At 52.8% G+C, this 27,600-nt stretch overlaps 1 protein-coding gene across 5 annotated transcripts in view; it reads right to left on the bottom strand.

Annotated features, from left to right (window-relative positions):
* SSBP3 (single stranded DNA binding protein 3) overlaps positions 1 to 27,600 on the bottom strand; it is a 161,461-nt gene that overhangs the window by 2,591 nt on the left and 131,270 nt on the right. Inside the window, exons 6-15 of one of the 5 annotated variants that reach the window (XM_027852773.1) lie at positions 20,298 to 20,378; positions 19,316 to 19,375; positions 14,494 to 14,560; positions 14,283 to 14,359; positions 6,652 to 6,716; positions 6,387 to 6,435; positions 5,518 to 5,553; positions 4,793 to 4,847; positions 3,092 to 3,162; positions 681 to 759 (exon numbers count right to left, since the gene is read on the bottom strand). In XM_027852773.1, the coding sequence (XP_027708574.1) occupies positions 681 to 759; positions 3,092 to 3,162; positions 4,793 to 4,847; positions 5,518 to 5,553; positions 6,387 to 6,435; positions 6,652 to 6,716; positions 14,283 to 14,359; positions 14,494 to 14,560; positions 19,316 to 19,375; positions 20,298 to 20,378 (640 nt within the window). The remainder of the gene's footprint in view (positions 1 to 680; positions 760 to 3,091; positions 3,163 to 4,792; positions 4,848 to 5,517; positions 5,554 to 6,386; positions 6,436 to 6,651; positions 6,717 to 14,282; positions 14,360 to 14,493; positions 14,561 to 19,315; positions 19,376 to 20,297; positions 20,379 to 27,600) is intronic. The other 4 variants (XM_027852774.1, XM_027852776.1, XM_027852775.1 and 1 more) reach the window with 4 other exon arrangements.

Consider the following 27,600-nt stretch of genomic DNA (forward strand, 5'->3'; position numbering starts at 1 on the left):
GCTGGGAGGGGCCTCAGGACAGGGGATGTCAGAGCTGGGAGGGGCCTCGGAACAGGGAATATCAGGGCTGGGAGGGGCCTTAGGGCAGGGAATATCAGGGCTGGGAGGGGCCTTAGGACAGGGGGTGTCAGGGCTGGGAGGGGCCTCAGGACAGGGAATATCAGGGCTGGGAGGGGCCTCAGAACAGGGGATGTCAGGGCTGGGAGGGGCCTTAGGACAAGGGGTATCAGAGCTGGGAGGGGCCTCAGGACAGGGAATGTCAGGGCTGGGAGGGGCCTCAGAACAGGGGATGTCAGGGCTGGGAGGGGCCTTGGAACAGAATATTAACACCCCCCCCATGCATTTTATAGGTGAATTAACAGGACTGAAGGGGGATACCCCCAGCTGCCAGACAGCTGCTCCTCCCACCACCCCATTCTGTGTCAATGACTCTGCTCTCCCTTGAAGGCCCTTCTCTGGAAACCAAAGGAGCTAAGGGTAAAGTCTACACTTGGTTTTCCCATCAGAATTGTCTTTGTTATTCCTGGAGAAAAAGGGGGTGGGGAAAAGCCTGGAGCAGCCGACCACTGGTCCCAAATCTCAAACCCACACCTTTCTCTGAGCAAAACCATCCCCCCTTCAAATGCAGCCAGAAGCTTCTGAATGCCATTGTGCCCTCGCCCCCACCTGCCTCTACTTACCTAAGGATCCGTTCATGTGATGGGGCTCCATGCCGCCCATACCTCCCATGGGGCCATCTGAGCCGGGGCCCATGGGGAACTGAGAAGACAGAGGGAAGGGGCAGCATGAAGCGGGGGCAGCTCAGCACTCTCCCACCCTCTGCCACACATGCCCCAAGCCCTGGGGGCCCCAGCCCAGAACAAGGCTCACTCCCCAGGCTCCTGGAGGCCACCTTCGATTTGAGGTGATGGGGGGCTGCGGGGTAGCTGGGGCCGCTCTCTTTCAAATCTGAAATCCTGCGATTCTGGAAGTGCTTGAAAACCACTGTCCCCCCTCCCCAGGCCTTCTCCTCTCACTCAATCTCCTAGCTCCTCCAACCAGTACTGAGCCGAGTGGTCTGATCAGGGCGGAGGATGGAGGGACCATGGCTCTGCTCCCTCTGCACCACTGGAGTAGTCTCAGGACTCACTGCCTTGTTGAGCGGCCATGCCACACCGCTAGGATGATGTTGGGCTTGGGGTCCCACTAGAACTCCTAATCTTCTACCCCCAGGCTAATAAGTGTTCCTACACAACACTGCTGGAGAGCATGAGCAGGGAGGGGTGTGTGGATGAAGGTAAACTGTTGACCCACCCACCTTCCCATTCCAGGTGGGCAGTTTAGCCTGGCCACGCCCCGGGGATAGTCATGAACATCCAGTTTAAGGTTTGCAAAGTGCTGATCCTCACAACAACCCTGCCATTGTTATCCCCATTTTTCAGAAGAGGAAACTGAGGCTGAGAGAGGCCTAGTGTCTCAGGCAGGATTTGAACTCAAGTGTTCCTGTTCAAGTCACTGAACCAATGGTGGCCAAGACCCCCATCCTACCACCCCTCCCCGCTCCTGTTCTCTTAGGTGAATTCTGATTCGCTTCAGGAAGGAGGCTCGCAGGAAATGGAGGGCAGCTTCCTGCCACCTGAGGGAAGGGCCTGGTTCACAGATAGGTGGCAAAGTGGACAGAGGGCTGGAACTGGAGGCAGAGAAGTCCTGGGTTCAAATCCTGCCTCCGACAAAACCAAGGTAGCATTTGCCCTACGAGAGCTCACATTCTGTTAGTCACTGGGGTTTGTGAGTCAAGGAAACCCTCAGCCGGAGGGGCCTCGAGGATCCCACGCTCACCCGCACTCACCCGTGCTCACAGGATTGATTTTATCTGTATGTTTTCACTGGTCTGGGGGATGACTGGTGAGGTCAGGTAACTCCTGACTCCAATGTGGACGGGCCCATTCTGGTCTCAGCGCGTGGCCTGGGCCAGCGTGGGTCACGGGGACAACTTGGCTTCTCTAGCCACTGTCTCACAGTCTCTAGCTCATCCCATTTAGTGTTGGAAGGAATATTAGATCTCTGGTTTAATCCCCTCATTAGCTCAGTGGTTAGAGCACTGGGCCTGCAGTCAGAAAGATCTGCATTCAAATCCAGCCTCAGATACTTACTGGCTGTACTACCTGGGATAAGTGTCACTTTACCTCTGTTTGCCTCAGTTTCCTCCCCTGTAAAATGGGGATAGTAACAGCACCTACCTCCCAGGGTTGTGGTGACAACCAAATGAGATCTTAACTACAAAGTGCTTAGCACGGTGCTTGGCACACAGTAATAAATGTGAGTTATCATGGGCAGGGAAACCAAAGCCTAGAAGGGGAAGCAACTTTCCAGGGTCACAGGTAGCCAATGGAAAGCCGGGAGTAGAACCCGTGTCTTTTGATTTCCAAGATAGGACCCTTGCCTCCTGATGAAATGCCTCCCCTTCAAGCCTTAGCTCAGGTACCTCCTCCTCCCTGAAGCCTTCCCGGATCCTTCTCCCTCCCCACCTCAGGTGTTCTCTCCCTCCTTCCAGCCTCGGCTTTGCTCTCGCCCCCTGTACTGAGGGTCTTACCCACCAGGAAAGGGGCCCGTGCCTGCTTCCCCCAGACCCCACTGCTTCCAGCAGAGTCCTGGCCCCAGGATCCCAGACCAGAGCTGGCCAGGACCTCGGCTCACCCAGTCCGTCCAGGCTCCTCATTTTACAGCTGAGGAAGTCCGAGGCCCAGGGGGAGCCCAGGGTGGGATTCCCACAGGCCTCCCTGACTCTAAGCCTTGCCCTGCCACAATACACTTGATAAACATTGATTCAATCAGGTTATTTCCACACTCCTCCAGGCCTGTGCTGGGTCCCCATCCCCAAAAGGCCCGGCCCTGCCCGGGACCCCCGGTCTTGGCAGTACCCCAGCTGCCCCTTGGCCTCCCAAACAGGCGCCAAGCACCCCCGAGCTAATCCTCTCTTGGAGGGTTTGTTTTCATCTCTCTCTGGTAACAAATGGTTGAAATCAATTAAACGGGCTTTCCCCTCAGCTGATGAAGTTAATTATGATTTGTTATGGTATCTGATATGTAAATGATTAGAAAGCAGACTTACATTGGACCGGCTGCCTCCGGGCGGCACGGGATTAATCATTGTGTAGATATTGTCACTGGAGTTTGTGGAGTCTGGAGAAGAGTTGGGGGGGGGGGGGGGTGATTAATTCATTTCTTAATTAAAACAAACTCATGCCACTTGAACCCATTCTTTTGTATTTTATCACCGAAAATTCCCTCTAAGTACTGCCATTTTCTGGCTAATTTGTATTTAATGAAGATTCACAAAGTTTTTAATCACAGAAAATTCAACTGTGAAAATTATCCAACCCAGCCCTGTCCATCCTCACCCCCCTTGCCCGCCATGGGCACTTGGAGGCAAACAGCGCTGGCACTGCCCAGGCTGCCCTGGCCAGGGAATGCAGACGGCGCTGCCCCCACCTCGCCCCAGAACCTGGGGGGAGATGGGAAGGGAGGGACCAGGGCCATATGGAGAGCTTTGTTGTGACCTAGCCTGAAATGTAGGTCAGAGAGCTCATAAAAATGCAGCAGCAGGAGGTGGGGGGAGGGAGAGAAGGAGAGAGAGGGAGGGGGAGAAAGGGAGAGAGGGAGGGAGTGAGAGAGAGGGAGAGGGAGAGAGATGATCGAGGCCCTACCCCTGCAGCTGGGAGGGGGGGCTGGGGAGCTCCCTCCTCCTTCCCCTCCCAATTAGCATTAAAATGTCTATTTGAAAACCCACTAACAAGTTTACAAGCAGAGCAGACACCACATGGAACATCCTCAAATTCCTGTCTCAGCTGAGGGCTCACTCACTTCTCTCTCGCCTACCCTGGGTCCCAGGGGGTAGGCGGCATGGCTCCCCAGCCAAGGATCACCCTAAGTCTATAAGCCCTTCAGTGGGCTCGACGGAAGGGAGCCCCGACTGGATAGCTGGGGAAACTGGGGCTGAGAAGGCAGGTGAGTCTTCCAGGGCCACATGGCTAGTCAGTTAGCAAGCATTTGAAGCACCTGCTATGTGCCAAACTCGTGCCCAATATAGTCTGGGGACAGAAAGGGAAAAGCATGGCCTGCCCTCTAGGAGTGACCAGTCTAATGGGAGAGACAACGTCCCAACAGCTACACACAAAACAAAGACTGCGTCAAAGGAGGTGATCCCAGAGGGAAGGCCCTAGCAGTGGGAAGGCCCAGCAAAGGCCTCTGGGAGAAGGTGGGATCCGGGCCGAGGCTGGGAGTAAGCCAGAAGGTGGAGGACCAGAAGGAGAACACTCCAGGTATGCATGAAAAGGTGGAGAGCCGGGAGATGGAGGGGCCCCATTCATGGGGAGCTGGGAGACCCCAACTGCTACAATTTGAAAGTGCAAGATTTCTAGAAAGAAGGGTTCGCTGAGAGCCCCCAGCTGCCAAGGCCTCCCCCCAAGTCCCCTTGTCTCTTCTGCACACCCCCATATGGGTGGCTCCCCAGCTCTGCTCCCACCCCAGGCTCCACAGTCTGGTGGTCCTGCCCCCTCCCCCTCCCTGACTTCAAAGCTGACTGTGGCAAGAATTATTTTGAGGAGAAGGTACCCAGGGATCATCCCACCCAAGCCTCTCTTTTTATGGAAAAAAGGGCAAGTGACACGCAGAGGGTGGGCTTGACGCCCAGCCTGGCCCCTACCCCCACACCACGGCCCCATGGCTGGAGGAGATTGGGGGCTGGAAGCCCTCATCCACCCGGGCTATGCCCTGTTCCCACCCACCCTCTGGGAGCACTGCTGGCAATTACCTGCAGGGCTGGGCATGATGGGCGTTCCTGGGGGGCCGCCACCGCCAGGAGGTCCCTGGAGAGAGAGAGAGAAGGACATATGAGTGACCTGAGGGGGCTGGGGAGATCCTGCCACTGTCAGCGACAACGGCTCACCTTGGTCCCCAGCCAAGCATTCATCTCTGGGTCCCCCCTCCTACAGGGCTCGGGCAGAGCGCCAGTCTGGTGCCTGAAGGAGGGGGGCAGAGCCTGGAGAGCAGGCGGGTGGGGACAGTGTGTCACCAGGGACCTTCTTCTTAAATAGGGAGAAGGAGGCCTGACCCCTGCTCTCATCCGGGAAACCTTTGCCTCCTCCCCCTGCAAGAGATGGGTCGGGGCTCAAGGGACCAGGAAACGTAAGGTTTGTTCTGTTGTTGAGATGAAGAAAATTCAGATCAGACAATTAAGAGATCACAGCACTTTTAGAGCTGGGAAGGAGCTCACAACCCATCTGAGGCCAGCCGTCTAATTGCACAGAAGAAGAGACAGAGACCCGACGAAAAGATGGGCTGAGGTCACCAAGATGGGTGGCATCCGAACCCAGGTTCCAGTCAGGGGGATGGTGCAAGCTCAGGACTTAAGCTCAAGCAGGGGGTCTTACTAGAGACCATCTGGTAAGGAGGAACTGAGGCGGCAGGGGGAAAGGGACGGGACACAGGAGCTGCTCCTAAGACACGCCAGCTGACCCCTGAACGTCAGGAACTTACCACGTAGGTACCAGGTGACGAGGAGGAGTACGGAATCTGAAAAGGGGCAGGCAGGGGGTTAGAAGAGTCCTCTCCCCCCGGCCCTGCTGCCCACAAGGAGGTTCTGCTCTAGAGATGAGGGGTCTTAGAGGCTGCTGAGGGCCACCCCCCCCCACTGCTCCAGAGAAGGAAACGTGATCTGGAGATTCTACTTTCATTACTGCCCCGCCCCCAGCCCTCTTCCAAACCATTCCATGGACGACCCTTCCCAGGTGCAACAAGGGGCCCCAGTAACAGCTAAGTGGGGGCAGCTCTCCCTACCCCATCCCCTTATACCTGGAAGCCCTTCTACGTCCTCCAGGGGGTGGGGGGTGGTGGAGCTCCATGCAGAGCTGAGAGGGACCCCTAACCCAGTGCCACCCCTCCTTCTAGAGAGAAGAAAACTGAGGCCCATATCTAAGGTCACACTGTGAGAGGCACAGTGCTGGTCTCCGCGTCTGGGCAGGTCTCCCAGTCCAGAAGGGTGGCCCAATGATGTGGGAGCAGCCCTTAGGGCCTTCCCTGGACCTTGGCATGTCCTAAGGACCCAACTGTTGGGCTGTTTGGCTCCGGTGTGGTACAGTAGGCAAAGAGGCTAGATGTGGAACCAGAGGAACTGGGGGTTCCTGTCCCCTTCACTCCCTGGGTGACTCAGACAACCGCTCTGGAGGGGGGAGGGGTTGACCAGGCGGCCCCGGACAGCTCCAGACCTCTCCTCTCCAAGAACGATCCCACAGAATCAGGGGGGAATGCAGTGTGCGCCTTCTCCTGCCAGTGAGCTCGGCAGCCATCCCCTAGACCTCCCCACCACCCCCAGCCCCGACCTCGCCAGGCTAGGTACCAGGACTTACTGAGTTAGCGCTGTTAGGGTTGGGCCAAGGTCTGCCAGCTCCAGGGCCCCTGAAATTCAGAAGAGAAACACAATGAGCGAAAGAAGGCTGGCACCCTGGACAGCTCCCAGAGGGGAGGGAAGGGAAAACCGGGCTGGGGCTTAGTGAGGATGGATGCCCCCAAAGCTACCAGAGAGTGACAGGGAGAAGCGGGGGCAGGGCCCCCCAAGCCCAGGGCGCCCCCCCCCCAACCCCGGGTCTAGGCTAGGGATGGGCTGTGCCTCACATGTTTATTCCAGGCATGGCGGGCCCTAAAGAGTTGGGTGGAGGTCTCATGCCGCTGCCGTAATTCTGTGAAGAGAACCAAGGGTCAGCTGGGGAGCAGAAAACATGAGGAAGGGTGCAGAGACCCCAGCCCCCGGAGGAGTGCTCTGGGAAGGTGAGGTCCTCCAGGAGGAGTAAAGGGGAGATGATAGGGTACCGTAACTGACAATGAGAGTGAGATGGGCTAACGTAACGCCAGGGATGCGACGGGCGTCCTGAGAGTCTTACGTAGAAAAATAGAAAAAAGGATCGCTCGATTTCCCGTGCGTTAGAACATTCCTGGCACATCTTTCCATCTGTGTGCTCAGGGCTCAGAACAGTGCTTTGCACATAGTAAGTAACTAATAAATGCTTTCTTTTTTCTCCTTCCTTTAATTCATCCACACATATTCTTTCTCTCCCTCTTACCCATAAAGCCTTCCCCTGTTCCAAAGAACAAGAAAAAAGAGAGAAAAGGAGTCCAGCCAAATTAACCAATGCACAGACAGTCTGACAGGACATGCAGCGTTTTGTACCCAGAGGCCCCCACCTCAGCAAACTAAATACTAAACATTTGAGCTGCCCCTCTGGTCCTCCTCCTGTCTACTGAGAGGGAAACAAGCTCCCTTCACAGCAACGTTTCGTCTCTGAGGTGGAGCCAATCACAATACATTTATGCACAAGACATCACTGCTGCCTCCTTGCCCAATCCTAGGCCAGAAGCTGTGACTCGTTGACCTCCCACCAGGCCAGCGGGGGAGTAGGGGGGGAAAAGCCCAGCTCTGGGTGAGGGTGACCATGGGATTTAGAAGGGGAGGGGCTCTTTCAAGGTCCTCTAGGCCAGGGTTTCTTAATCCAGGGGCCATTAAAAATATATTTTTTTATAACAGTATTTCAACATAATTGCTTTGATTGGTAACCTTACGTATTTTATCACACACATTTCAAAACCTGATTCTGAGAAGAGGTCCACGGGCTTCACCACACTGCCACGAGGGCCTAGGACACCAAAACGGTGAAATAGTCCTTGTTTTCGGCCAAAGTGCCTTTTTACAGAGGAGGAAACGGCCCCAGAGAGAAGGAAGCATCTGGCCTGAGATGACCCAGGCAGTCGCTAAGGGAGCTAGGATCTGAACCCAGGTCCTTTGACCTAGAATGTGCTGCTCTGTCTTCTTCTGCCAGGGTTCCTTACCAGGTGGAAACTCCGAAGGGGATTCCCGGTCAGGGTGTGGCTGGCCCCACATCACTTCCAGCTCTGGGCTTTTATAAAAGCCCATCTTTGTCTGAGCTTTGACATTTGCTGACCAGCCCTGACCTCTAGGAAAGTGAATCATGTGTTCTGTTCATTTATCTATGACTGCAAGTCCTGAAGAAGGCAGGAGCTATCTTATTTTTATGTTTGTAACCCCTGGTGCCTAGCACAAGGTCTAGTACACAGTGGTGCTTAATAAATGTTGGTTTATTAATGGCTGAATGAATACTAATCAATTACTATATTAATATCCAATTATAATAATTATCGACAATAATCACAATTAGAATGACAATAATCAAGGAAAACTAATGCTTGAATAATAAATTAGATGAATAATTATGGATCCTAATTAACATTAATTATAGAATAACCAATTACGATAAAAGTGGACAATTTATTATCAGTGACAACCACTAAAGTGAGCTGTGTGTGGCCCCAGGCAAACAATGGACAGCACTTATTAAACGCTTGCTGGGCGTCAGGTGTTGGAAATGATAACCGTAAGCGGTAATAGTGCACTTTGTAAGCTTCTTCTCATTTCATCCTCACAACCGCCCTGGGAGGAAGATGCTATTATCTCTATTTTAGGGATGAGGAAACTGAGGTATAGGCAGAGGTTAAGTGACTAGCCCAGGGTCATACAGTTACTAAGGGCAGGATTTGCACTCAGGTCTTCCTGATTCCAGGCACCAGCAGCTGTTCTTAGGGCTGGAAGCAAGTCTGCTCTCTGAGCCTCAGTTTCCTCATGTGTCAAATGGGGACAAATGCTAGCACTGCATCCTCTCTGGGGATCGGGAAGGGCTGCCGCAGGGGTGTGTGTGTGTGGGTTATTAGTCTGTTTCTGCTTGACCCCAGAAAGCAGGACTAATATTATTGGGAGCAGCCCTAAAGGAAAGAGCTGCCTGGACAGGGCAGGAGAGCTCCCTATCATGGCAGGGCTCTAAGGGGGCCTGGCAGTCACTGGGCATGCTGGAGGGCATTCTTGTTCAAGGGTGGCATGGACCAGACAGACGTCTCTGAGGTCTCTTAGTGAGACGGATTTTTTAAGCTGAGTTTCAGGGACAGAGGAGGCTTAGATGGGCAGAGGAGAGAGGGGCCCTTCTCTGCAGAGGCTGGCAAAATGAGGTGGCCCAGGGAGGGCTGGCCCCTGCAGGAGAACTGGAGGAAACTGAGAGGGAGGGCGGGGAGAAGCAGGAGCTTGGGGGAATCCCCTGAGTGGCCATCTTGATAGGCAGAGAATAAAAGCAGGGCGGCCATCCCCACCTGTCAGGTGAGGATATGGAGGCAGGGTCACATAGCCGCAATGGAGAGCCTGCAGAGGAGGTCTTCTGACTCCCAAGTCTGGGGACTAGGCCACAGAGACCGAGCAGAGGAGTGGGGGGCAGGGGGAGGAGGGAGGGAGGTAGGAGGGAGAAAGGAATTCTGCGAGGCGGCAGAAATTGGAGACACGGGATTAACCCCACGGGGGCCATGCAGCTCATTGATGCTGCCTGGTGGGTGGTGCAGAACCTGCCAGGAGAGCCCTAGGATGACAGCCAGGCACAAAGGGAGGGGGCCTGCCTGGGAGGAGAAGGAGCAGGAGCAGCCACAGGGACCCTTGTACCTCCTTCCTCCCTGCTGCTCGTGAATAATCACAGAAAACCAGATCTGGCCAGACAGAGGGAGAGGAGGATTGAGACCCTTGGAATAAACTGAGGCCTGGAGAGGGGCCTGCCTATGGCCCCCAGGGGTTCTAGTGTGGAACAAACTACAAAGTCCAGACTTGTCCTTGACACTGGGTGGGACCACGCCCCCCCAAAGACCTACCCATGCACACCCATACATGCATACACAGTGCGCACACCCACCCACGCACACGCACGCATACATATACAGTGTGCACACCCACACCCCCCCCACGTACCTACCCATGCACGCTCACACCCACTCATGCAAGACATGTACACACACACACAGGCAGACTCGGGCTCCCTGAGCCCCAGCTAACATACCCCCTCCTGTAAGAAACCTCTCCAGATGCCCTCCCAGCTCTGCCCAGCGCCCCCGTTCACTCTTGCCTGATCTCGCCTGTACAAACTTGCTTCCATGTCATGTCCCCAGTTAGACTGGGGGCTCCTGGTGAGCAGGCACTGCCTCTCGCCTTTCTATCTCTAGCATGTAGCACAGTGCCTGGCATACAGTAGGTGCTTAATAAATACTTCTTGATTTGACTTGAGCTAAGGAAACCCAGGTTCAAATCCTGAGCCAGACTCTGTTCTCTTTTCGCTCTATCATGATCTCTCCTCACATCCCTTGGTCCTGGTTTATTAATAATAGGCTAGGCTGGGGGGAGGTTGAGTCAGGGGTGGCCAGGCCAGGACCTCATTCATTTACCCATTGGATTGAACCACTGGAAGTTTCAACGAGCGACAGGTCGCACCCTGTTCTAGGGAAGTGATGCTTAAGAAACGCCCGCGGGAGTCCCCCAGACCCTCTGGATGCTCCTCCTGGTCCTCCTCTGACACTGACGAATGAGAGTGACCAGGACAGGAAGGAGACAGGAGCCAAACAACAGCAAAAGGAACTGGACATGCTTCACAAAGACCCGAGTTCAAATCCTGTCTCAGATACTTAGTAGGGTGACCCTTGGCAAGACAGTTAACCTCTCCTTATGTGCCTCAGTTTTCACATCTGTAAGTGGGGAATGTTGCTACTGAAGCTTATGTGATGGAGAGGAGAGAGTCCTATACTTGGAGTTCTGAGATCTGGGTTCCGATCCTGTTCTATTCTACTGGCTGGTCCTGAAGGCAAGTCCCTTAACCTCCCTGGGCTTCAGTTTCCTCATCTCGATTGTCTCCGGGGGCCCTTCCAGCTGTAGAATCATGGCCCTAAGTTATTTTTTCTCTTCAGACCCAGTTTCCTTTTCTGTAAAATGAGAAGGCTGGATCAGATCATCCTTCTAACCAAACCCGAGCCTGTGATCCCCCTCTGGGCCTCAGTGTCCTTCTCTGTAAAGGAGAGGGTTGGCCTGGGTGGCCCCTCCCGGCCCCACTTCTCCACGTCGGGGGGTGGGTCGACATCACGGCTGTCTTCAGGTGTTCCAAGGGCCCACTCAAAGACAAGGAATGAGACTTGCCCTTCTCGGGCTGAGGGCAGGGCGCAGAACAATGGGTGCAGTTGGCAGAGATGAGGCCTTCCCGTCCCCACAGGAGGGTCTGCAGGCCAGCTCCTGGGGAATCCCATCCTTGGGCAGATTCCTGCTTCAGGGGAGGCGAGGAGAGGCGGAAGGTGGCCTCCAGGACCAGACAATCCTCTTCCGAATCTCTAAGCACCCTGGTGTTGTCTCTGACTAGATGAGACCTTGCCGCCACGCCCCGGGCAAGGAGGCCTTCTTCTGTGGGATGGGGCTTTCCCATCAAAGGCTCCAAGGCCGCAGCAGAGTCCTCTGGGGGCGCGAAGTAACCCACGGCTTCCAGGAGATCCCTTTCCTGGGTCGATTGCCCCTTTGCCAGCCTCAGATAGGCCTTGGAGTTTCCGGACCCCCACCAGCTACCCCGAAGGAAGGCGGTCAAGGAAAGACTACAGGCGTGAGGAGCGGGGCAAGGTTCTGGGCTCACGGGAGGGGCTCTGTACGTTCTGTCTGGATGGAAGGGGCCAGGCCTTGGAGTTACCGCCAATGCCCCAAGTGACTCGGGCCAAGTCACGCTCCTTGTTGGGCCGTTCCTTCTTCTGCGAGACGAGGATTAAGGATCTCCATCGAGGAGCCCCTGAACCTCGATACCTTTGGGCAAATCGTGTCACTGGGCCGGGCCTCGGTTCTCTCCTCTGAGAATGGGCGGGTTGGTCTGGATGGACTGAGATCTCTGCCAGGGCTAGACTCTCTGATCTAAGGATGCCTGGATAGGAACACTTTACGTCTCTCCCTCTCTCCTCTTGTCTGTGTATCACTCACGCACGCACGCCTCTGAAAAATGCTGAAGCCTCAGGACTCACGGAGGCTTATGGGAATCATCGCACATGCTCAGTCCCAACCCGAGGATTATTGCTAAGCTAAAGACTAATTTTTCCTCAAACGGTGACCTCATGAAAAGAGCCTGACTTGGAGTCAGAGGATCTGAGTGCGAATCCTCAGTCTGCTGATTTCTCTTCTCCTGTGATCTTAGTTCCCTTAAGCAAGTCGCTTTAACTCTCAGGGCCTCAGTTTCCTCATTTGTAAAATGAGAATTGGACTAAGACTGTCTCAGGCCCTTCCTGCCCCGAATCGTCCATTCTACTCTCCTCAGACGCCTCCGGTCATAACCGAGGACACTGCAGAAAGGTCAGGGGGTGGGGGAGGGTTAAAGTTTCCACATGGGTCAAAGGAAACGTCACATTAGGAAGAATTTCCTCCCAAGGCCCACTCTGAAGCCTCCTGGGGGCACAGAGGAGCATCCTTCAAGGCCCGAGCAGAACGCCAGCCTTTGCAGATCCAGCCCAGATGGAAAGATGTCACATCATGCACAGGCCTGGCAAGGTGGGATGGGCATCAGCCCAAGCGGAGGAAAGCGTGTTGGCTCCGGCAAGTGAAGAGGGCTCTCTGCTAAGGGGCCCCGTGGAAGAAATCTGGGGTCTTTTCTCTGGCTAGAGAGGACACACCCATGACCACCCAGGTAGACTGGGAGCCTGGCCCGCCTCTATTATCCTTAGCTTGGAAGCCAGCTTTGCTGAGGGCGGGCAGGGGAACATTCACCCCCCCTTCCTAAAACCACACCCTCGCCCACTTTCTCTTAGAGGCAAAGGACAAAAACCAGTAAAATTTCAAAACTTCAAACCGGTTTAGAGCATCCAGCCAAAATGCAGGGAGGGAGAGAGGAGGAAAAGGAATAAAATGAAGATAGATCCCTCTGGTTCTACGATTCTATCATCCTGACTTTATACATGAAAAAACTGAGGGCCAGAGAAGGGGAGGACAGAATGGATATGTGGCAAGAACCCCAGTCATGGGATCACAGATTTAGAAGGGGAAGGGACTCTGTATGTTATTTAGTCCAAAATCCTTATTTACTGATTAGGAAACCCAGGCCCACTTAGGGAGATTAAATGACTTTCCTGAGGGGACAGACAAGACTTGAACCCAGGACTGTCAGTTCTAAGTCATAGTAGCCCAAAGGAGAAAGTGTTGGGAAGAGACCAGGAAGATGAGTCTTCCTGAGTTCAAATCCTGCCTCAGACACTTGTAAGCTGTGTGACCCTGGGCAAGTCACTGTTTGCCTCAGTTTCTTCTTCTGTCAAATGAGCTAGAGAAGGAAATGGCCAACCACTTCAGCATCTTTGCCAAGAAAATCCCAAAAGGGGTCATGGAGAGTCAGACACGACCAAACAACTGAGTAATAACAATCTTCTTGGCAAGACGATCCCCCTTTCTGTGCCTCAGTTTTCCCTTCTGCAAAATGATGTGGGTCAGGGATGTACGATGATCCTCACAGGGGCGTACAAACCATGAAACTGGTTTTTTAGAGAGAGTTCTCCTGGGCAGCAATAAGAATGCCCCCTTCACCAGCCCTCACCACCACCACCAATGCTTGAGCTCAAGGGTTAAGATGGCAGCAGTGGCCTTGGCTTGCCGCAGATAGAGCTGGAGATACCACCTGCCTCTTAACAGATGAGACACGTTCCATGAGGAGACCCGAGAAGACCCATTCCCAGCTCCCCCTGAAAGGCAGCAGCACCGGCAGGGCGTGGCCCGGTAAAGCTCGTCAAATGGGGGATGGAAAATCCCATCTCTGGGCTTAAGCCAAGGCCAGGGAAAACCAGCTTCCGGGCGGAGGGAGCCTGGGAGATACCACCCGGTTCTGGCAGAAGGGGCAAGAGCGTCTCGGCCTCATCCCGGAGAAAGGCTTCCCTCTCTCAGATGAAGAGTCATCACCATCGCCAGCGGACCTCGCTCGCTTACTTTCCAGGGATTACCAGGAAGGGGCGGATGGCGAGGTGACAGGAAGTTGCCAAATTCAGATCTACCATGGAGATGAGAATTCCAGAGGGCAGGAGTTCAGCGAACATGCATTATTATGGGAGATGGAGATGGGGCGGCAAGAGAGGCTGGGAAGGCCCTTTCCCTGCACGCCACGGAGCCGGCCTTGGCCGGCCAGAGCCTGCGAGGTGGGCTCGGTCCCCTCTGTCATCCATTACAGTGGCCTTCATTTGCACCATCGCCACGACTGACTTCTGTCTCTACCCCACATCCCTTCTGCTCTCCGGCCTAGACCACAGGCCGCCCCCAGAGATGCCGGCCCCCACTCTTGGGGGACGCCGAGGCTCCGTCCCGGCCTCGGCGTCTTCTGCCTCTCTGCTTCAATCTCAAGTCTACGTTAGAATGAGATGGTGATGGGAGACAAGGTTACCTGTGGGCCAGGACCCATTGGGCCCATTCCTCGTGGGGGGTTCATTCTTTGCATTGAGCCTCCCATGTTGGGGTGTCCTGCAAGGGAAAAGAAAGAAGATGGGGCATTAAGGGGGGACGAAGGGCCCGAGGTCGAGGCGCCGCCCATGAGGAGCAGACAGCAGCTGCGTGTCCCCCCCAGCACCCTGCTGGACGCTCCCGGCCGGGCATACCTTGTTGTCGCGTCGGGTCCATTGAGTTGGGCAGTAATGGTTGTGTGCCGGGAACTCCTCCGGGGGGCTGAAAGAGACAGCAGATGCAAACAGGGGGAGGGAACGACCCTGGGGCGGGGGGACCCTAATGACTGCGCTAAGGGCATCGGTGCCGGCACAAACAGCTGACCCGTCTCCCTGGGGAGGTTCTAGCTGCAGGGGGTTCTGTTCTAGTCCTTCCCACGTACAGGTGCATTGACTCAGGGCTGGTCCAATGTCTCATTTGACAGAAAAGGAAACTGAGATCCACGCAGGTGGGAGTATGGCTCCGCCAAGGGGCTAAGCCAGCCGCCTTTTCCTAACAGATGGCACCCTGAAGCTTGGACCACTAGATCATCATTAAGCAGCCAACCCCTCTTCAAAAACAGGGCACCTGTGCATCGGCAAGGATGAGCGCACCATCCTTTGGTGCCAGGCTAAATCCGGTTTATCTCCCTGGACGGGCAGACCAGGCGTCTCCTCCGGGCTCTGGCTTGAAATCACCCCCTCACCCCAGCTAGCCTCAGGCAGAGAGTGTGTGAGAATCTTGCTAATAATGGCCCCGTCACTTATAAAGCCTGGAGTCTTTTCTGGGCTCTTGCACCTGGCACTCTGTGGGGACAGACAGGAAGGTCACATCCCGCACCAATAACCCAGCGAGTCAAAAGCCGGCTATCTGCAACCTCGGTGCCCAGGAAGTCCTACAGCCTTTGGCCTCGCCCCCACCCCAGCATCCCGTCTCCTGGTGAAGACGGATTCTACTTTATGGGGAAAAACCCAAGGGACTGAGCAGAGCTCTCCGTGGTGGCTCTCCAAACCAAGGCAGGATTAGAATTCGCGATGCTCCTGCTTAGGTGAGGGGCTCCATTCCTGGGATCGCTGGATGATCTAGAACCTTTACGGCCACTGAGGCCAAGCGGCAGAGTTTTGACGCCTCTGATCTGGTCGACGTCCCAGCAAGCGGAGGTCCAACCTCCCTACTCCAGGGATGGGGAACTCACTACTCAAAGCACTTTGCTGCACTGAGGGACAGATCATGGACCGAGATCTGGCCATCTGACCTCAGGGGCCATCTAGCCTGACTCCTCTTTTATTTTATTTGGAGGCAGTTGGGGTGAAATGATTTGCCCAGGGTCACACAGCTGGTAAGTGTCTCAGGCCACATTTGAACTCGGGTCCTCCTGAATCCAGGGCCAGCGCTCTATCCACTGTAGCGCCACCTAGCTGCCCCTCCAATTTTACTTTAGGCACCTGAGGCCCAAGCAAGTTTGGCAATTTGTCCAACATCAGACAGAGAGTCAACGAGCAGAAGCAGGATTTGAACCCATACTTTCTGAGGCCAGCTTCAGCCTTTGTTCCAAGGCACCACACACTCCTCCCGTGGCACGTAAATCGTTTCATTGTTTGGACTCGTATCCTCAATGCCTAATGCCTGGCACGCAGTAGGTGCTTAATAAATGCCTGAGGATTGCCTCCTGCCAACAGCACCATCGCCTCCCCCCCAAAAGGATTCCCATCAAAGCAGTCACAACAAATGGCTCTGGTAAAGATACTGGGGAGCACCCGTCAGGCGTAACCTCTCAGTCACAATGTGTCCAAATACATTGAAAATAATGATGACTGACAGAGGGGATGTTTCACTGGAGCCTCAGAATGGCCAGGTGGGCTAAGGGAGAACTGTGATCATGATCATTCCCATTTTACAGATGAGGAAAGTTAAGGCTCTGAGGAAGAGGGAATGGATAAGTCCCACAGCTGGTGCCCAACCAAAGCTTTTGCCTGTCTACGCTAGAAAAATTAGAAGCCTGGTGGTGCAAGAATGTGGAAGAGGAGAAAAACTGGGTTGCCTTTTGCAAAAAGCCCTGGCTGTTCCTGCCCAGGATGCTCCCACCCTCCTCACCTGGCCCTTGGAGTACCCCTGGCTTCCTTAAGAGTCCAAGCTCAGGAGCAGCCTTCCCTGTCCTTCCCCACACCCCAGCTTTCTTCTTGATTCATAATGATTCCTAGCTGTACATACATTGCCTCCCCAAGCTAGACCAGAGTGTGGGGGATGGTTTGACTTAATGCCTTTGTATCTCCGGTGCCTAGCCCGGTGCCCAGTCTTTAGGAGGTATTTAATGTTTGCTGAATAGAACAGAAAATAAATCAATAAGCACTGATTAGGCACCTAGTATATGTCTATCATAAATTGCAGCTACATATTATAATGAGTGTATAATATTTTGATATATCAAGAAGTGATTTTATGCACATAAATAGTAGGTGCTTAATATATAGAGATTTAAGTCTCAAGAATACTGCTCAGATACCCAGATCCACATATAATCTGCAGTTATATATCCAGCTGGCTCCTCCCAGCTCTGACACTCAATTCAGTAAACATTAAGCACTTACTAGGTGCCAGGCACTGTGTACTATGCGCACTCTTCTGAGGTTCCGTCTAGTTCTATCACCTGTATGCTCATGCCCCCTCCACTTCTGCAGACATCTACACCTTAGGACTCTGAAGAACAAGTGTCTGGGGGGAGGCAGGGTCTCTAACAAGCTCTGGGCCAGACCAGAGCCTGCCCAAGGTCACAGATCTCTACGCTCTCCCAAAGGGACCATTTGGTCTGGGGGCATCTGTCTTCCTATGGGCCAGCTCTCTCCAAAGCCCTCTTGCAACACAAATCCCCAGGATCTCATTGAGAGAAGCCTTCCTACACCCCCAGGCTCACTGGAGTCAGCGGATACAGAGGGATGGGCTGGACTCGAGACCCCAAGGACTTGGGTTCAAATCCTACCGCTGACACCACCTGTGAGACCTTGGGCGAGTCACCTAAATCCATGGGCTTCAGTTACCTCCTGTGTCAATGACAGGCTTGGATAAGACAGCCCCCAATCTACGCTCCCGGGATCCTCAAAGGGCTACGGAACCAGGAGATGTTATCAGCCATCGCTAGGACTGGGTATCCGCTTTACTCATTCACTCTATAAAAGGTCTTTACCAAATCAATGAAAAAGCTGTCAGAAGGAGAATAAAACCGCCTGCTCCAACCACAGCCCACCAGGGCATTTCCCCAGTGACAAGGCCCTGGAAGCACCGGGAGGCTGTTCCTGAGAGCAGAGGTGCGTGTCGGAGTGGGCCTAGAACCCCAGGGACCCAGGGAGCTCTGGAACACACGTTAGAGCCAAACGGAAACCACGCTTAAGAATAGCCACTGGGGATATGGAGGTTCTATGTTTAAAGTCTCCCCCAAACTCCCCATTTCTTATTTCAGAAGGGAGTTCTCATTCGCCTCCTGGGTGTTCAATCTAGTCCAACACTTCTCTCCCCCCATGTTACAGATGAGAAAACCGAGGTTAAAGGGCTTCCTCATGGTCTATCAGAGGTAGGATGTGAACCCAGGTCATCTTTCCACTGACTCCACATTCAATGCTCAAACTACTATTCCACGCTGTTTCAAAGGCAGAAGGGTTTCTAGTTCTGGAGGTAGAGGGTGGCCCCAAGGCTCTCTGCTGGACCAGCATCATTCCTTGTTCTGATGTTCCGTGGGATGCAGGGACCAGAGAAATGGATCTCCAATCAGGACCTGGACAGACCTGGGTGGCCTTGAGGAAATCACCCCCCACCTCTGAGCCTCAGTTTCCTGACCTGTAAATGAAAGGAGATGGGCTCCCCACACACAGTCTCTAAGGTCTCTACCAGGTCTAAATCTGTCATCTAATACAATGCAGAGGGCTGCACTAGGTGACCTTCAGGGCCCTATCAAGGGCGACAGAATGAAGGAATTAATGCCAGAGTGGGAGACAGAGACAGAAAGCTGAGGAGAGAGAGATAGAGAGACAGACAGACAGAGACAATGGGAGAGAGAAATCAAACCAACCCATTCACTGGGTGACCCTGGGCCATGCCCCCTGTCCTCAGGAGATATCTCTGCGTCCTCCCCTCGAAAACAAACAGAAGCCTCGGATTTAGGTCAAAGGATCCTGTTTTGAATCCCAGCCCTGACACTGAGGAGCTATGTGAACCCAGCCCAAGTCACATGACCTCTAGAGGCCTCAGTTTCCTCATCTGTAAAAGCAGGCAGTTTTCAAAGTACAGTCTGAAGGCTCTTCCAGGGGAGTCGGTGAGCCAAAACTGTTTTCCTAATACTCCTAAGACTCACGTGCACACACACCTATAGGCATTTTCCGTATTAAGAATTGGAAAAGGTCTGGATGCGGGGGGTCCTCAGCAATTTTTAAGAGCGTAAAAGGGTCTTGAGACCAAACAGGTTAAGAAGCTCTGGTTTAGATGGTCTCCAGGGTCCCTCGGAGTTTTTATTTCTACTTTATACATCACTTGCCCTCTCTGAGACTCTCAGTTTCTATTAAGCACCTACTATGTGCCAGGTAAGGGGCATGGCCAGGATGATCACCAAATTCTTTTCCAGCTCTAAATCTCTGATTTAAAGGCAATTTTCTTCTCTGGTCTCAGTGAAATAAAGGGAATGGACCAGATGACCACCAAGGTGCTTTCGAGCCCCAGATTTCTGACCTATCCATCTCTCCTCTCTGGGGCTCAGTTTCTCCATCTGTAAAATATGGGCATGGACCAGATGACCCCTGGGGGGGCCCTGGCTCTCTCTCCTGGGACTCTGGGAGCTCCAAAGAGAGCTGCCTCTCCCTCAATGAATGTGGATGCCCACCTCTCTCCCTCCAGCTTGGCCCGCTCCCTTCCCTCCATGCCAAAGTGGCCGGACGACCCCAGCATCTCCACCATCACCACGACCACCACCCCGGCAAGCGAAAGGAAGGAGGCAAAGAGAGGTACCGTACGTACCTGGTTTCCCATTCTGATGGGGGGCCTGGGGCCGCCTGCATATCGTGGTGACATAAAGGGCTGTAATTACAGGAAATTAATTCAATGACAGCCTGTATTCAGAGCACGTGCACGAAGAGAAGTGGCTCATCAGGTAGGCTCGGCTACGGTGGGTTTGGCAACACCTTGCTCTCAGCTTTCTTTCTCACTCGCTCTTTTATGGCTGCCTCTTTCCTTCTACCAGAAAACCTTCGGAGGGGGGCGGGGGTGGGGGGACACACTGTCACAGCCGCCAAAGAGAAGGTGGACCTCCAGGCTCGGGCTGCTGTGCCCCAAGGCTTAATTCTCCTGGGCCTGGAGATGGGCCTCAAGGAGAGGTGGCTGAGATAAACCAAGGATGTTGGGGGAGCCGGGCTAGGGGCAGAGGTTCAGATGGGGAGACCCTCTGCTACTGTTGGCGAGGGCAAAAAAACAAAAACAAAAAGAAAAAAAGGTCTTTAAAAAATCAAAAAACCAAATTGAAATGAAAGTCGAAAACCCGCAAATGAAGCCAAACACGCACGCGCACGCGCACATACATACGAACACATGAGAACCACCGGGGGACAGGAGTGGGGGGCAGGGGGCACAACGGGACAGCCTACCGCGAAAGGAGCCCACAAGAAGCTTTCTGAGCGGGGGCGGGGGAGCGAGGAGGAGAGGCCAGCGTATGCAGCTGAAGGGGGGACCCAGTCCCCAAAAAGGGAGTGAGAACACACACAGGGTGGGGTGTGGGAAGGGGCCACCGACAAGGCTGGGGGGGTCCTTCTGTGAGGGCCTGGCTCAGAGCTGGGAGGAAGGCCGAGGAGGGAAGGTGCTAACTCCTGCAGAGTCTTCTTGGTTAAAAAGAATTGGTCTCAGCGGAGCAAAACTCAGTGGGATGGGGGGGGAAACCAATGGTTTCTTTCCATTTCTTTGTTTCTTTACTCCCCAGGCGCCCTGGGCAGAGCTACATGTCCTTTACCTGACTGTGGGGTCCCATCATGCTGTTAGCATTGTGTGGTGCAGGCTGTGCGTGGGGCGAGGGCTGGGAACCCGGAGGACCCTGCGAGGTCAGACAGTAGAAGGAGGTTATAGATCGTAGCACACGGAGAAGCGCAGAAAAAAGCTTAATGAAAACAAAACAAACAAAAAAACAAAGAAAAAAAAAGACAACCAAGGTGGGGGGGATCGGGGGGGGCACGTGTTGGCTCTGTTTGTCGGGGGAGGAAGTGGAGTGATGGGGGCTCGTTGGTTCGTTAAAATCACCAGCTGGCTGGCCATTGAGAAGGAAAAAGAAATAAAATCAAGATCGACAAACACATTAATAAAGGATTAAAAAAAAAAACAACAAATAAAAATCAAGCAATCGAAAGAAAACAGACCACACTGTTCAAACCATACGGGGAGAAAAACTTTCCCAGGAAACATCCTTTTCCGAGTTTGCCATGACCAATACCTTGGGGTGAGACTCAGAGACAGAGGGAAGAGAGACAGACAGAGACACGTGGTCCGAACCCAGATCGGCCCCCTTACTCACAAAACTGGAGCTTTATTTGGGTGGGGGGTGGTGGTCCTGACGTCCACCCCACAGAAATTGAGATGGAGATGGAGTCCTCAGGCTGGGTCACTTTTCCCCAAAAGACCAGCTCCCCCCCATACACCCAGCCTAACTTGCGGCTGGAAACATTCCGTCTGGGATGAGCCGACTGATCTGAATTGGGGGGGGGGGGACCTCCTTTATAAAGAGCAGCACTAACTGCCCCAAGACGAACTGCTCACAGAAGTCACCTTCTTTACCCACATCATGCTCACTATGCATGGAGGCTAGGAAGCCCCGTCATCCCCCCCGTTGGGTTTTGTCCTCCCCCTCCCCTTCTTCCCCACTTCACCCCTAGTCCCGGCCCCGGACCCTGCCCACACAGCAGTGGGCCCTGACGTTACGCTGTGGGGTGGCCACCAAGGGGGGTGGGCGCGCTAAGCTCAGAGGCCACGCCGAGGCAGAGGCACCACGGAGGACGCCATCTCTTCAGATGGCCCCAGAAGGGGCCCAGCTTCCCAAGCCAAGTCAGGGGATCTTGTTACATAAAGGGTGGGAGAGAGCGTGTGAGCAACATTCATTAAGCGCTGAAAATACACAGGAAGGCAAAGAGCTCCAGAAGACAAGTGCACACCACTACCTCCGATCAGATCTGAACAGGATAAATAGCTGATACGCTACAGGGTCAACAGAGGGAGCGAAAGGCAGAGAGAGAAATGCAGAAGTGATCTTGTCTGATCTGCTCATTGTACAGATAAGGAAACTGAGGCACAGACGGCAGACAGCCCAGACCACAGTGACAGCAGAGCCAGGATTCAGACCCAGGTCCTCTGGCTCTGGCTAATGTGCTGGGATGGCAAAGCACTTTACACATGGTGTTTTATTGTCGCAATGATCCTGGGAGGCAGGTGCCATAATCCTCACCCCCATTTTACAGGTGAGAAAACTGAGGCAGACAGTGGTGACTTGCCCAGGTCATAAATGAAGGATTCAAACTCATGATGCTTTCTGGACTCCACACTATGACCCAGCTGCTTAAAATAATGCAGAGTGATGGAGGGGACGTCTAAGGGATAAGATCCTATCGTGCGGTGAACTCGGGCATCACTCTCCCACCGCCGTAGTACAGGGCTCTGCAGACACCTCCTCAGGCGCAATGTGAAAATGGAATCTTCATACTAGAGTTCTGAGTCAGAAAGGGTCAACCCTCTTGATAGAGAGGGAAACAGATCCAGACAGGCGGGTGGGAGATGATTAAACAGCAGAGAGGATCGGAACCCAGGGCTTCAAATCAGCGTCAAGACACTGGACGCCAGATGTCCGAGGGCCCGAGTCTAGAGAAGACAGAAGGTTGGAACCAGGAGAGAAGCCTGAGCAGTGATCGTGAGGATTCAGAAGGACCCCGAGAGGCCTGTCTGTCCAACTGCCCCGTCTCTTATGGGAGGAACGAGGAGCAAAGACGGGAAAGGCAGAAGAGGCACCACCAGGGACTGTGTGTAGAGGGCTGGGGCGCTGGGGAAAGGGCGCCTGGAGAGCTGGGGGGGGGGGAACCAAAATGCGGGCTCGTTCCCCCAGCGCACACACGCATGCACGCGGCATTCCCTCGCTCCCGTCAGGAACGAGCCTCAGAGCAGATGTTCCCCTACCTGCCATGTTACTAATTCCAACAAGTGTGCGCCTTTCTAGCGGCTGCCAGCACGGTTTGTTACCATGAGCAATTTTCTTAATTAACAGACATTAATTAGCCATTTAGCAATTTTGCAAGCATTTGTTTAGCAGCTTTCGTAAACATGAACACCACTGAGATAATGGCACTGATTAGAGGGTCCCCTAATTAACAGTACAGGGAAGGAAAATTGAAATCACATAAATTAGAAAGGGAGGGGAAGTTAATGAAGGCAGGACATATTTGCACCTGCAAGTCTTTTGTACAGCGGAAACTTGGGTGTAATGTAAACAAGATCATTTAAAATCAACCCAAAAGAAGAAAAAGGAGAGCCAGGGAGGCAGAGGAGGTTTCCGGTGAGGTCCAGCAGCAGGGATTAAAAGCGAGGGAAAGCAGCATTTGGCCCAGCCAGCAAGTGCAATCGTGGCCCTCCCAACACCTCAGTTGAATGTGCTCTTAGCGGCGGCATGCTGCCAACCACGCGGGTGATGGTGGCCAGCCCTGCGGGTGACACTACAGTCAGATCAAAGGGTGGCCAGCACCAGCCCCGGCTCTGAACTGGAAGAAGGGCTTTTCAACTCTGAGGGGCCGGAATCGCCTGTGTCTAACTGGTGAACGTTCATGGCTGGGAGGCTGGGGGCCCCAAGGTGCCCCTCCAGCTTGGACAGTCTGTACCTTCTCCCTAAGCTCTCTCTAAGTACTCCTCTGATGACTCCCCACGTATTTCCACATCAGCACTGGCCCATGAAGTCAAGACTTCTCAACCCAACCCGTGGGATTTGGAAAGGACCTTAAAGTCACCGAGTAGAATGGAGACTCTGTGAGGACAGGGACTGTTTGGCATAAGGTCACAGGAACCTCAGGGTTCCTGTCCAAGACCCATGGAGGATGAGTGACTTGTCCAAGGCCACACAGCATCACAGTGTCATCTTTGGGTCTTTACAGTAGGTGCCTGATAAATGCTTATAGGATTGAATCACACCACCCAGGGTGGGAGGCCCAATAGAGACACCCTGGCAGAGCGGATGAGCTCTAGCCTGATACTGAGCACGTGCAAGGGCTGAGAGCTCAACGTTGATGACCACCATGCTTCCCACTGCTGGACAGCTCCTAACAGGCAGACCTCAGAAGTGTGGAACCCAAGGATGGAGAAACAGGCCTGGGGAGGTTAATGCTTTGCCCAAGATCACAGACAGGTAGTAAACCTGGGAACTGGGATTCGAACTCAGGTCTTCTGACTTTATCATTGCTCTTTTACTGAACCAAGGTGTTTCCTTTGACAAGATCTTTCAAAGTCCTGTTCAGCTAGAAGGCTCATTAGCCATCGATACTGATGATTGATTGCTCCTTCATGAACTGGTGTGTGTGTGTGTGTGTGTGTGTGTCCCCGACCATTTCCACCCTCCCTGCTGCACAAGGCTGGCAGGAGGTCAAGCATGAAGAGCCATGCAAATGTATTATCCTTCTCAGAATAAGATCAGAGGCTCCCTCCCAGCCAGCCTTCGCCGTTCTCAGCTTCCTCCTCGCATTCTGTCCTCGAAGGCCCCTTCCGTCTTTGACCGTCTGCGTCTCCAAAGTCCTAAGGGGGCCTATTGCTCTGGTCTGATTCGGGAATCACAGAGTCACAGATTTGGAGTTGGAAGGGTCCTTAGGGCACAGCCACTTACAGATGAGGAAACTGAGGCAAGGTTACACTGGTTGGTAGGACAACTAGGATTTGAACCCAACAGGTCCTTTGGTCCCAAATCCTGCGCTTTAATTCACTGCAATGTTGATGAAGTGAGGACTAGGAAAGATTCGCAGACTATCCCTCACAGGACTTCCTCGAACCCTCAACCAGAACAAGAAGCCTCTTCCCTGTCAAGGGGTCTTTGCCCATTCTCCCCAGGCTGCCTGATGCCGTTCCCTTCTCTAATTAACTGGTGTCTAATGACAGGAGCTGTGATCCAATCAATGTCTGCCCCCAGCAAGAAAGGGTCAATGGACCTAAAGAGCCCACCCACTAAAGGGCAGACCAGAGCGGCCCTCTGCCTTCCTCCCCTTCCCCAAGCAGCCAATCACAAGGAACTGAATCTCTCTTCCTCGGGTCATTCTGGACTAGCCAGATCTCCAAATCAGTCTTCTTTCCTCCACGCTAAATTATCCTCAGTCCCTTCTACTACAGGGGACGGAGGGCACTAGACAGAGCCCAGAGAGCCCCACGTGTGAAACCTACCGCGGAGTCTGACTGGCTGGGAGAGCTAAGGCAAGTCACTTGTCCTTTCTCTGTGCCTCGGTTTCCTCATGAGGAAATTGATTGAGGATAAAGACAACAGCTATTTCACAAGGATGTTGTGAGAACTGAAATAGGATAATATATGTACAGTGTTCTGTTAAAGTCTGACACAAATGTCATTGCTGTTGTTAGATTTACCATTGAGGCTAGACTGCCCTCCTCTGGAAACTCTCCAGCTCATCTTGTTAAATGACATCACTGAGAATGGAACACAGAACTCCAAATGGGGTCTGAGTTGGGCAAAGGGAGGACAGCACAACTCTGCTCTCTTTTCCAGGAAGCTCTGACCGTCTTAAGGCTGCTGGAGATCCTACCCCCTGCCCTACCCCCCTGCTGACTTATAGTGAGCTTGTGGTCCACTAAAACCCCCAGATCTTCAGATGATCTGCTGTCTAGCCACGCCTCTCTCATCTTTCATTTGGGAAACCGACTTGTTTCTGAACAAGTCTAAGACTTTATCTCTCTCCCTATTGAATTTCTTGAGATTGTTTGGAAGCCTGACTCTTATTTAGTGGGTTGATCATTCCTTCTTAGTTTTAGGTCACCCGCTAATTTAATAAGTGCGCTACTTTTGTCTCTACCCAAGTCAATGATAAAAGCCACAAGTAACACAGGGTCAAGTCTAGATCCCTGGGGCACTCCCCTGGAGACCCTCCTGTCAAGTCACCATCTGACTGGTAATGATTCCCATTGCTCCCAGGAATAAATAGAAAATTTTCCATTTGGCATTCAAACATTTTTAGCCTTCTTATGTGTGATTCCTCTCCAACTCAGACATATGGGACTACTGCCTGATCCTCCTCTGACCTTTCCTCATCTCCTACCTCCATGCCTTTGAACACACTGGTGCCCTCACCTAGAATGCTCTCCTTTCCAAGCAGGGCCTCTCAGAAGTCCTGGCTTCTGTTCAGACTCAGCTCACCTCTTCTAGGAAGCCTTTCCTGCTTTCCCCCCAGTGGCTGACACCACTCCTTCTAAGGTAACTTTCCAGCCACTTAGTATTTGTCTTGTATGTTCTAATGCATATACATTGTCTCCACCATTAGAATGGGAGCTCCATGAGGGCAGGGCTTGGTTTTGCTTTTTCTTTGAATCTCCAGCACTTCATGCAGGACCTGCACCCAATAATAATAGTAATAATAACAAAAATAGCAAATTGCCTTTGTATAGTAAGTTTTGAGTTACAAAGTAACTTACACGTTATTGTATTTGACCCTCATGACAAAGTAGGTGGTATAACTATAGAGATGTGAGAATAAAATGGTGATTTTACAAATGAGGAAACTGAGTCTGGGAGAGGTTAACTGACCTGTCCAAGATCAGTCATGTGGCTAAGTAAAGGTATGGGGTCTTCTTGACTCCAAGTCCAGGGCGCTAACCATTTGGCTCAAATGTCTGTTAATTACCAAGCACTTTTAAGAATATGGAATGTGAGAACTAGAAGGAAAGTCACAGGTGGGTAAACTGAGGGCCACATATTGAGCTGGGCCTGAAGCCCAGGTCATTCCAGGCTGGTGGAAAAGTCCTTCCTTGAATCTGCTGAGCACAAACACTGGCCTATGTGGTCAAGAAGTGGAATGAAGCCTAACTCCCCTTTTGGCCTAGTGAAGAGAGTGAGCTCCCCATCTTAGGAGGTCTCCGAGCAAGGCTGGTCTTACAGACACAGCTGCTGCAGAGATGATCCTGCTGTAGTCTGGCAGCATGGACCAGATGGGCTCTGGGACCCTTCCAATCACGGCTACTAAGTGCTGCTTGGATGAATGGTCCATGACCATGGCTCACGACTGCCCATCTGTACCTTTCCTACCATCCACCAAGCTAAAAACTCAAGTAACTAGATGATAATAAAAAGCAAGGTACCATCATCATGTAACCTCATTTACTTTTTAAGGTTTAACGTATTTGAACCTGACCACCTTGGGTAGTTAAGCAAGGCAGGGGTTATTATGCCCATTTTATAGAGGAGGAAAACTGAGGTTAAGGTATTTGTAAAAAAAAAAAGAAAAGAAGAAAAAAAAAAAAGTGAGTGCAAGCTAGGCTGCCTAGGCTTTCTTTAAAGGCCAAGCTGGGGGATTTGTATTCTATCTTAGGGGCAATAGGGAGCCACTGAAGGCTCTGTGGGGAGGGAGGATGTGTGAAGGGAAGAGGGAGGGAGGAAGAGAGAGACACACACAGAAAAACACTACTGGTTCCCTGTTGTAGGAATATCACTCGGGCTGAAGAGGGAAGAACCTTGCTGAGCGTCAGTCTTCAGTACTGTTCCGCTCTCATGTGAGCTAAACAAGGTTCTTGTTGATGGGGCAGCTAGGGCATTGGGCTTAGAGTTAGGAGGACCTGAGTTCAAATCTGGCTTTACTTATACCTGCTAGGGGTGTGGCCCTGGGCAAGTCACTTAGCCCCGATTGCCTCTTAAAAAACACTTCCTCTTGTTAACACTGATTGTGTTCTAAAGACATGGGCATTCGTCTGGCATTCGAGGCTCTCCACTAGAGATGACACCTCCACTCTCCCTCCCTAGTTTATTATTCTCCGCACAAGCCCTGCCTTAACTCATTGGCAAGCATTGTACATTGGCAGAACACATCCTTTGACATCAAGAACCTGGATTCGAATTCTGACATCACTCTTTACTATCTTGAAGGACCCTGAGTAATTTGCTCAGTTTCCTCATCTATAAGATGAGAGGATTGGAGGAACCCAGCTCAAGATCTAGGAACCTAAAACTACAACCCAGCTCTACAATTTCAAGGCCAGCACATGCTCTCTGCCTTCGAATCTGCCCGGCCTTGCTATGCTGGGCCCATCAG

Source organism: Vombatus ursinus, unplaced genomic scaffold (assembly GCF_900497805.2).
Source record: "Vombatus ursinus unplaced genomic scaffold, bare-nosed wombat genome assembly UNPS02009824.1, whole genome shotgun sequence".
Classification (NCBI taxonomy): Eukaryota; Metazoa; Chordata; class Mammalia; order Diprotodontia; family Vombatidae; genus Vombatus; species Vombatus ursinus.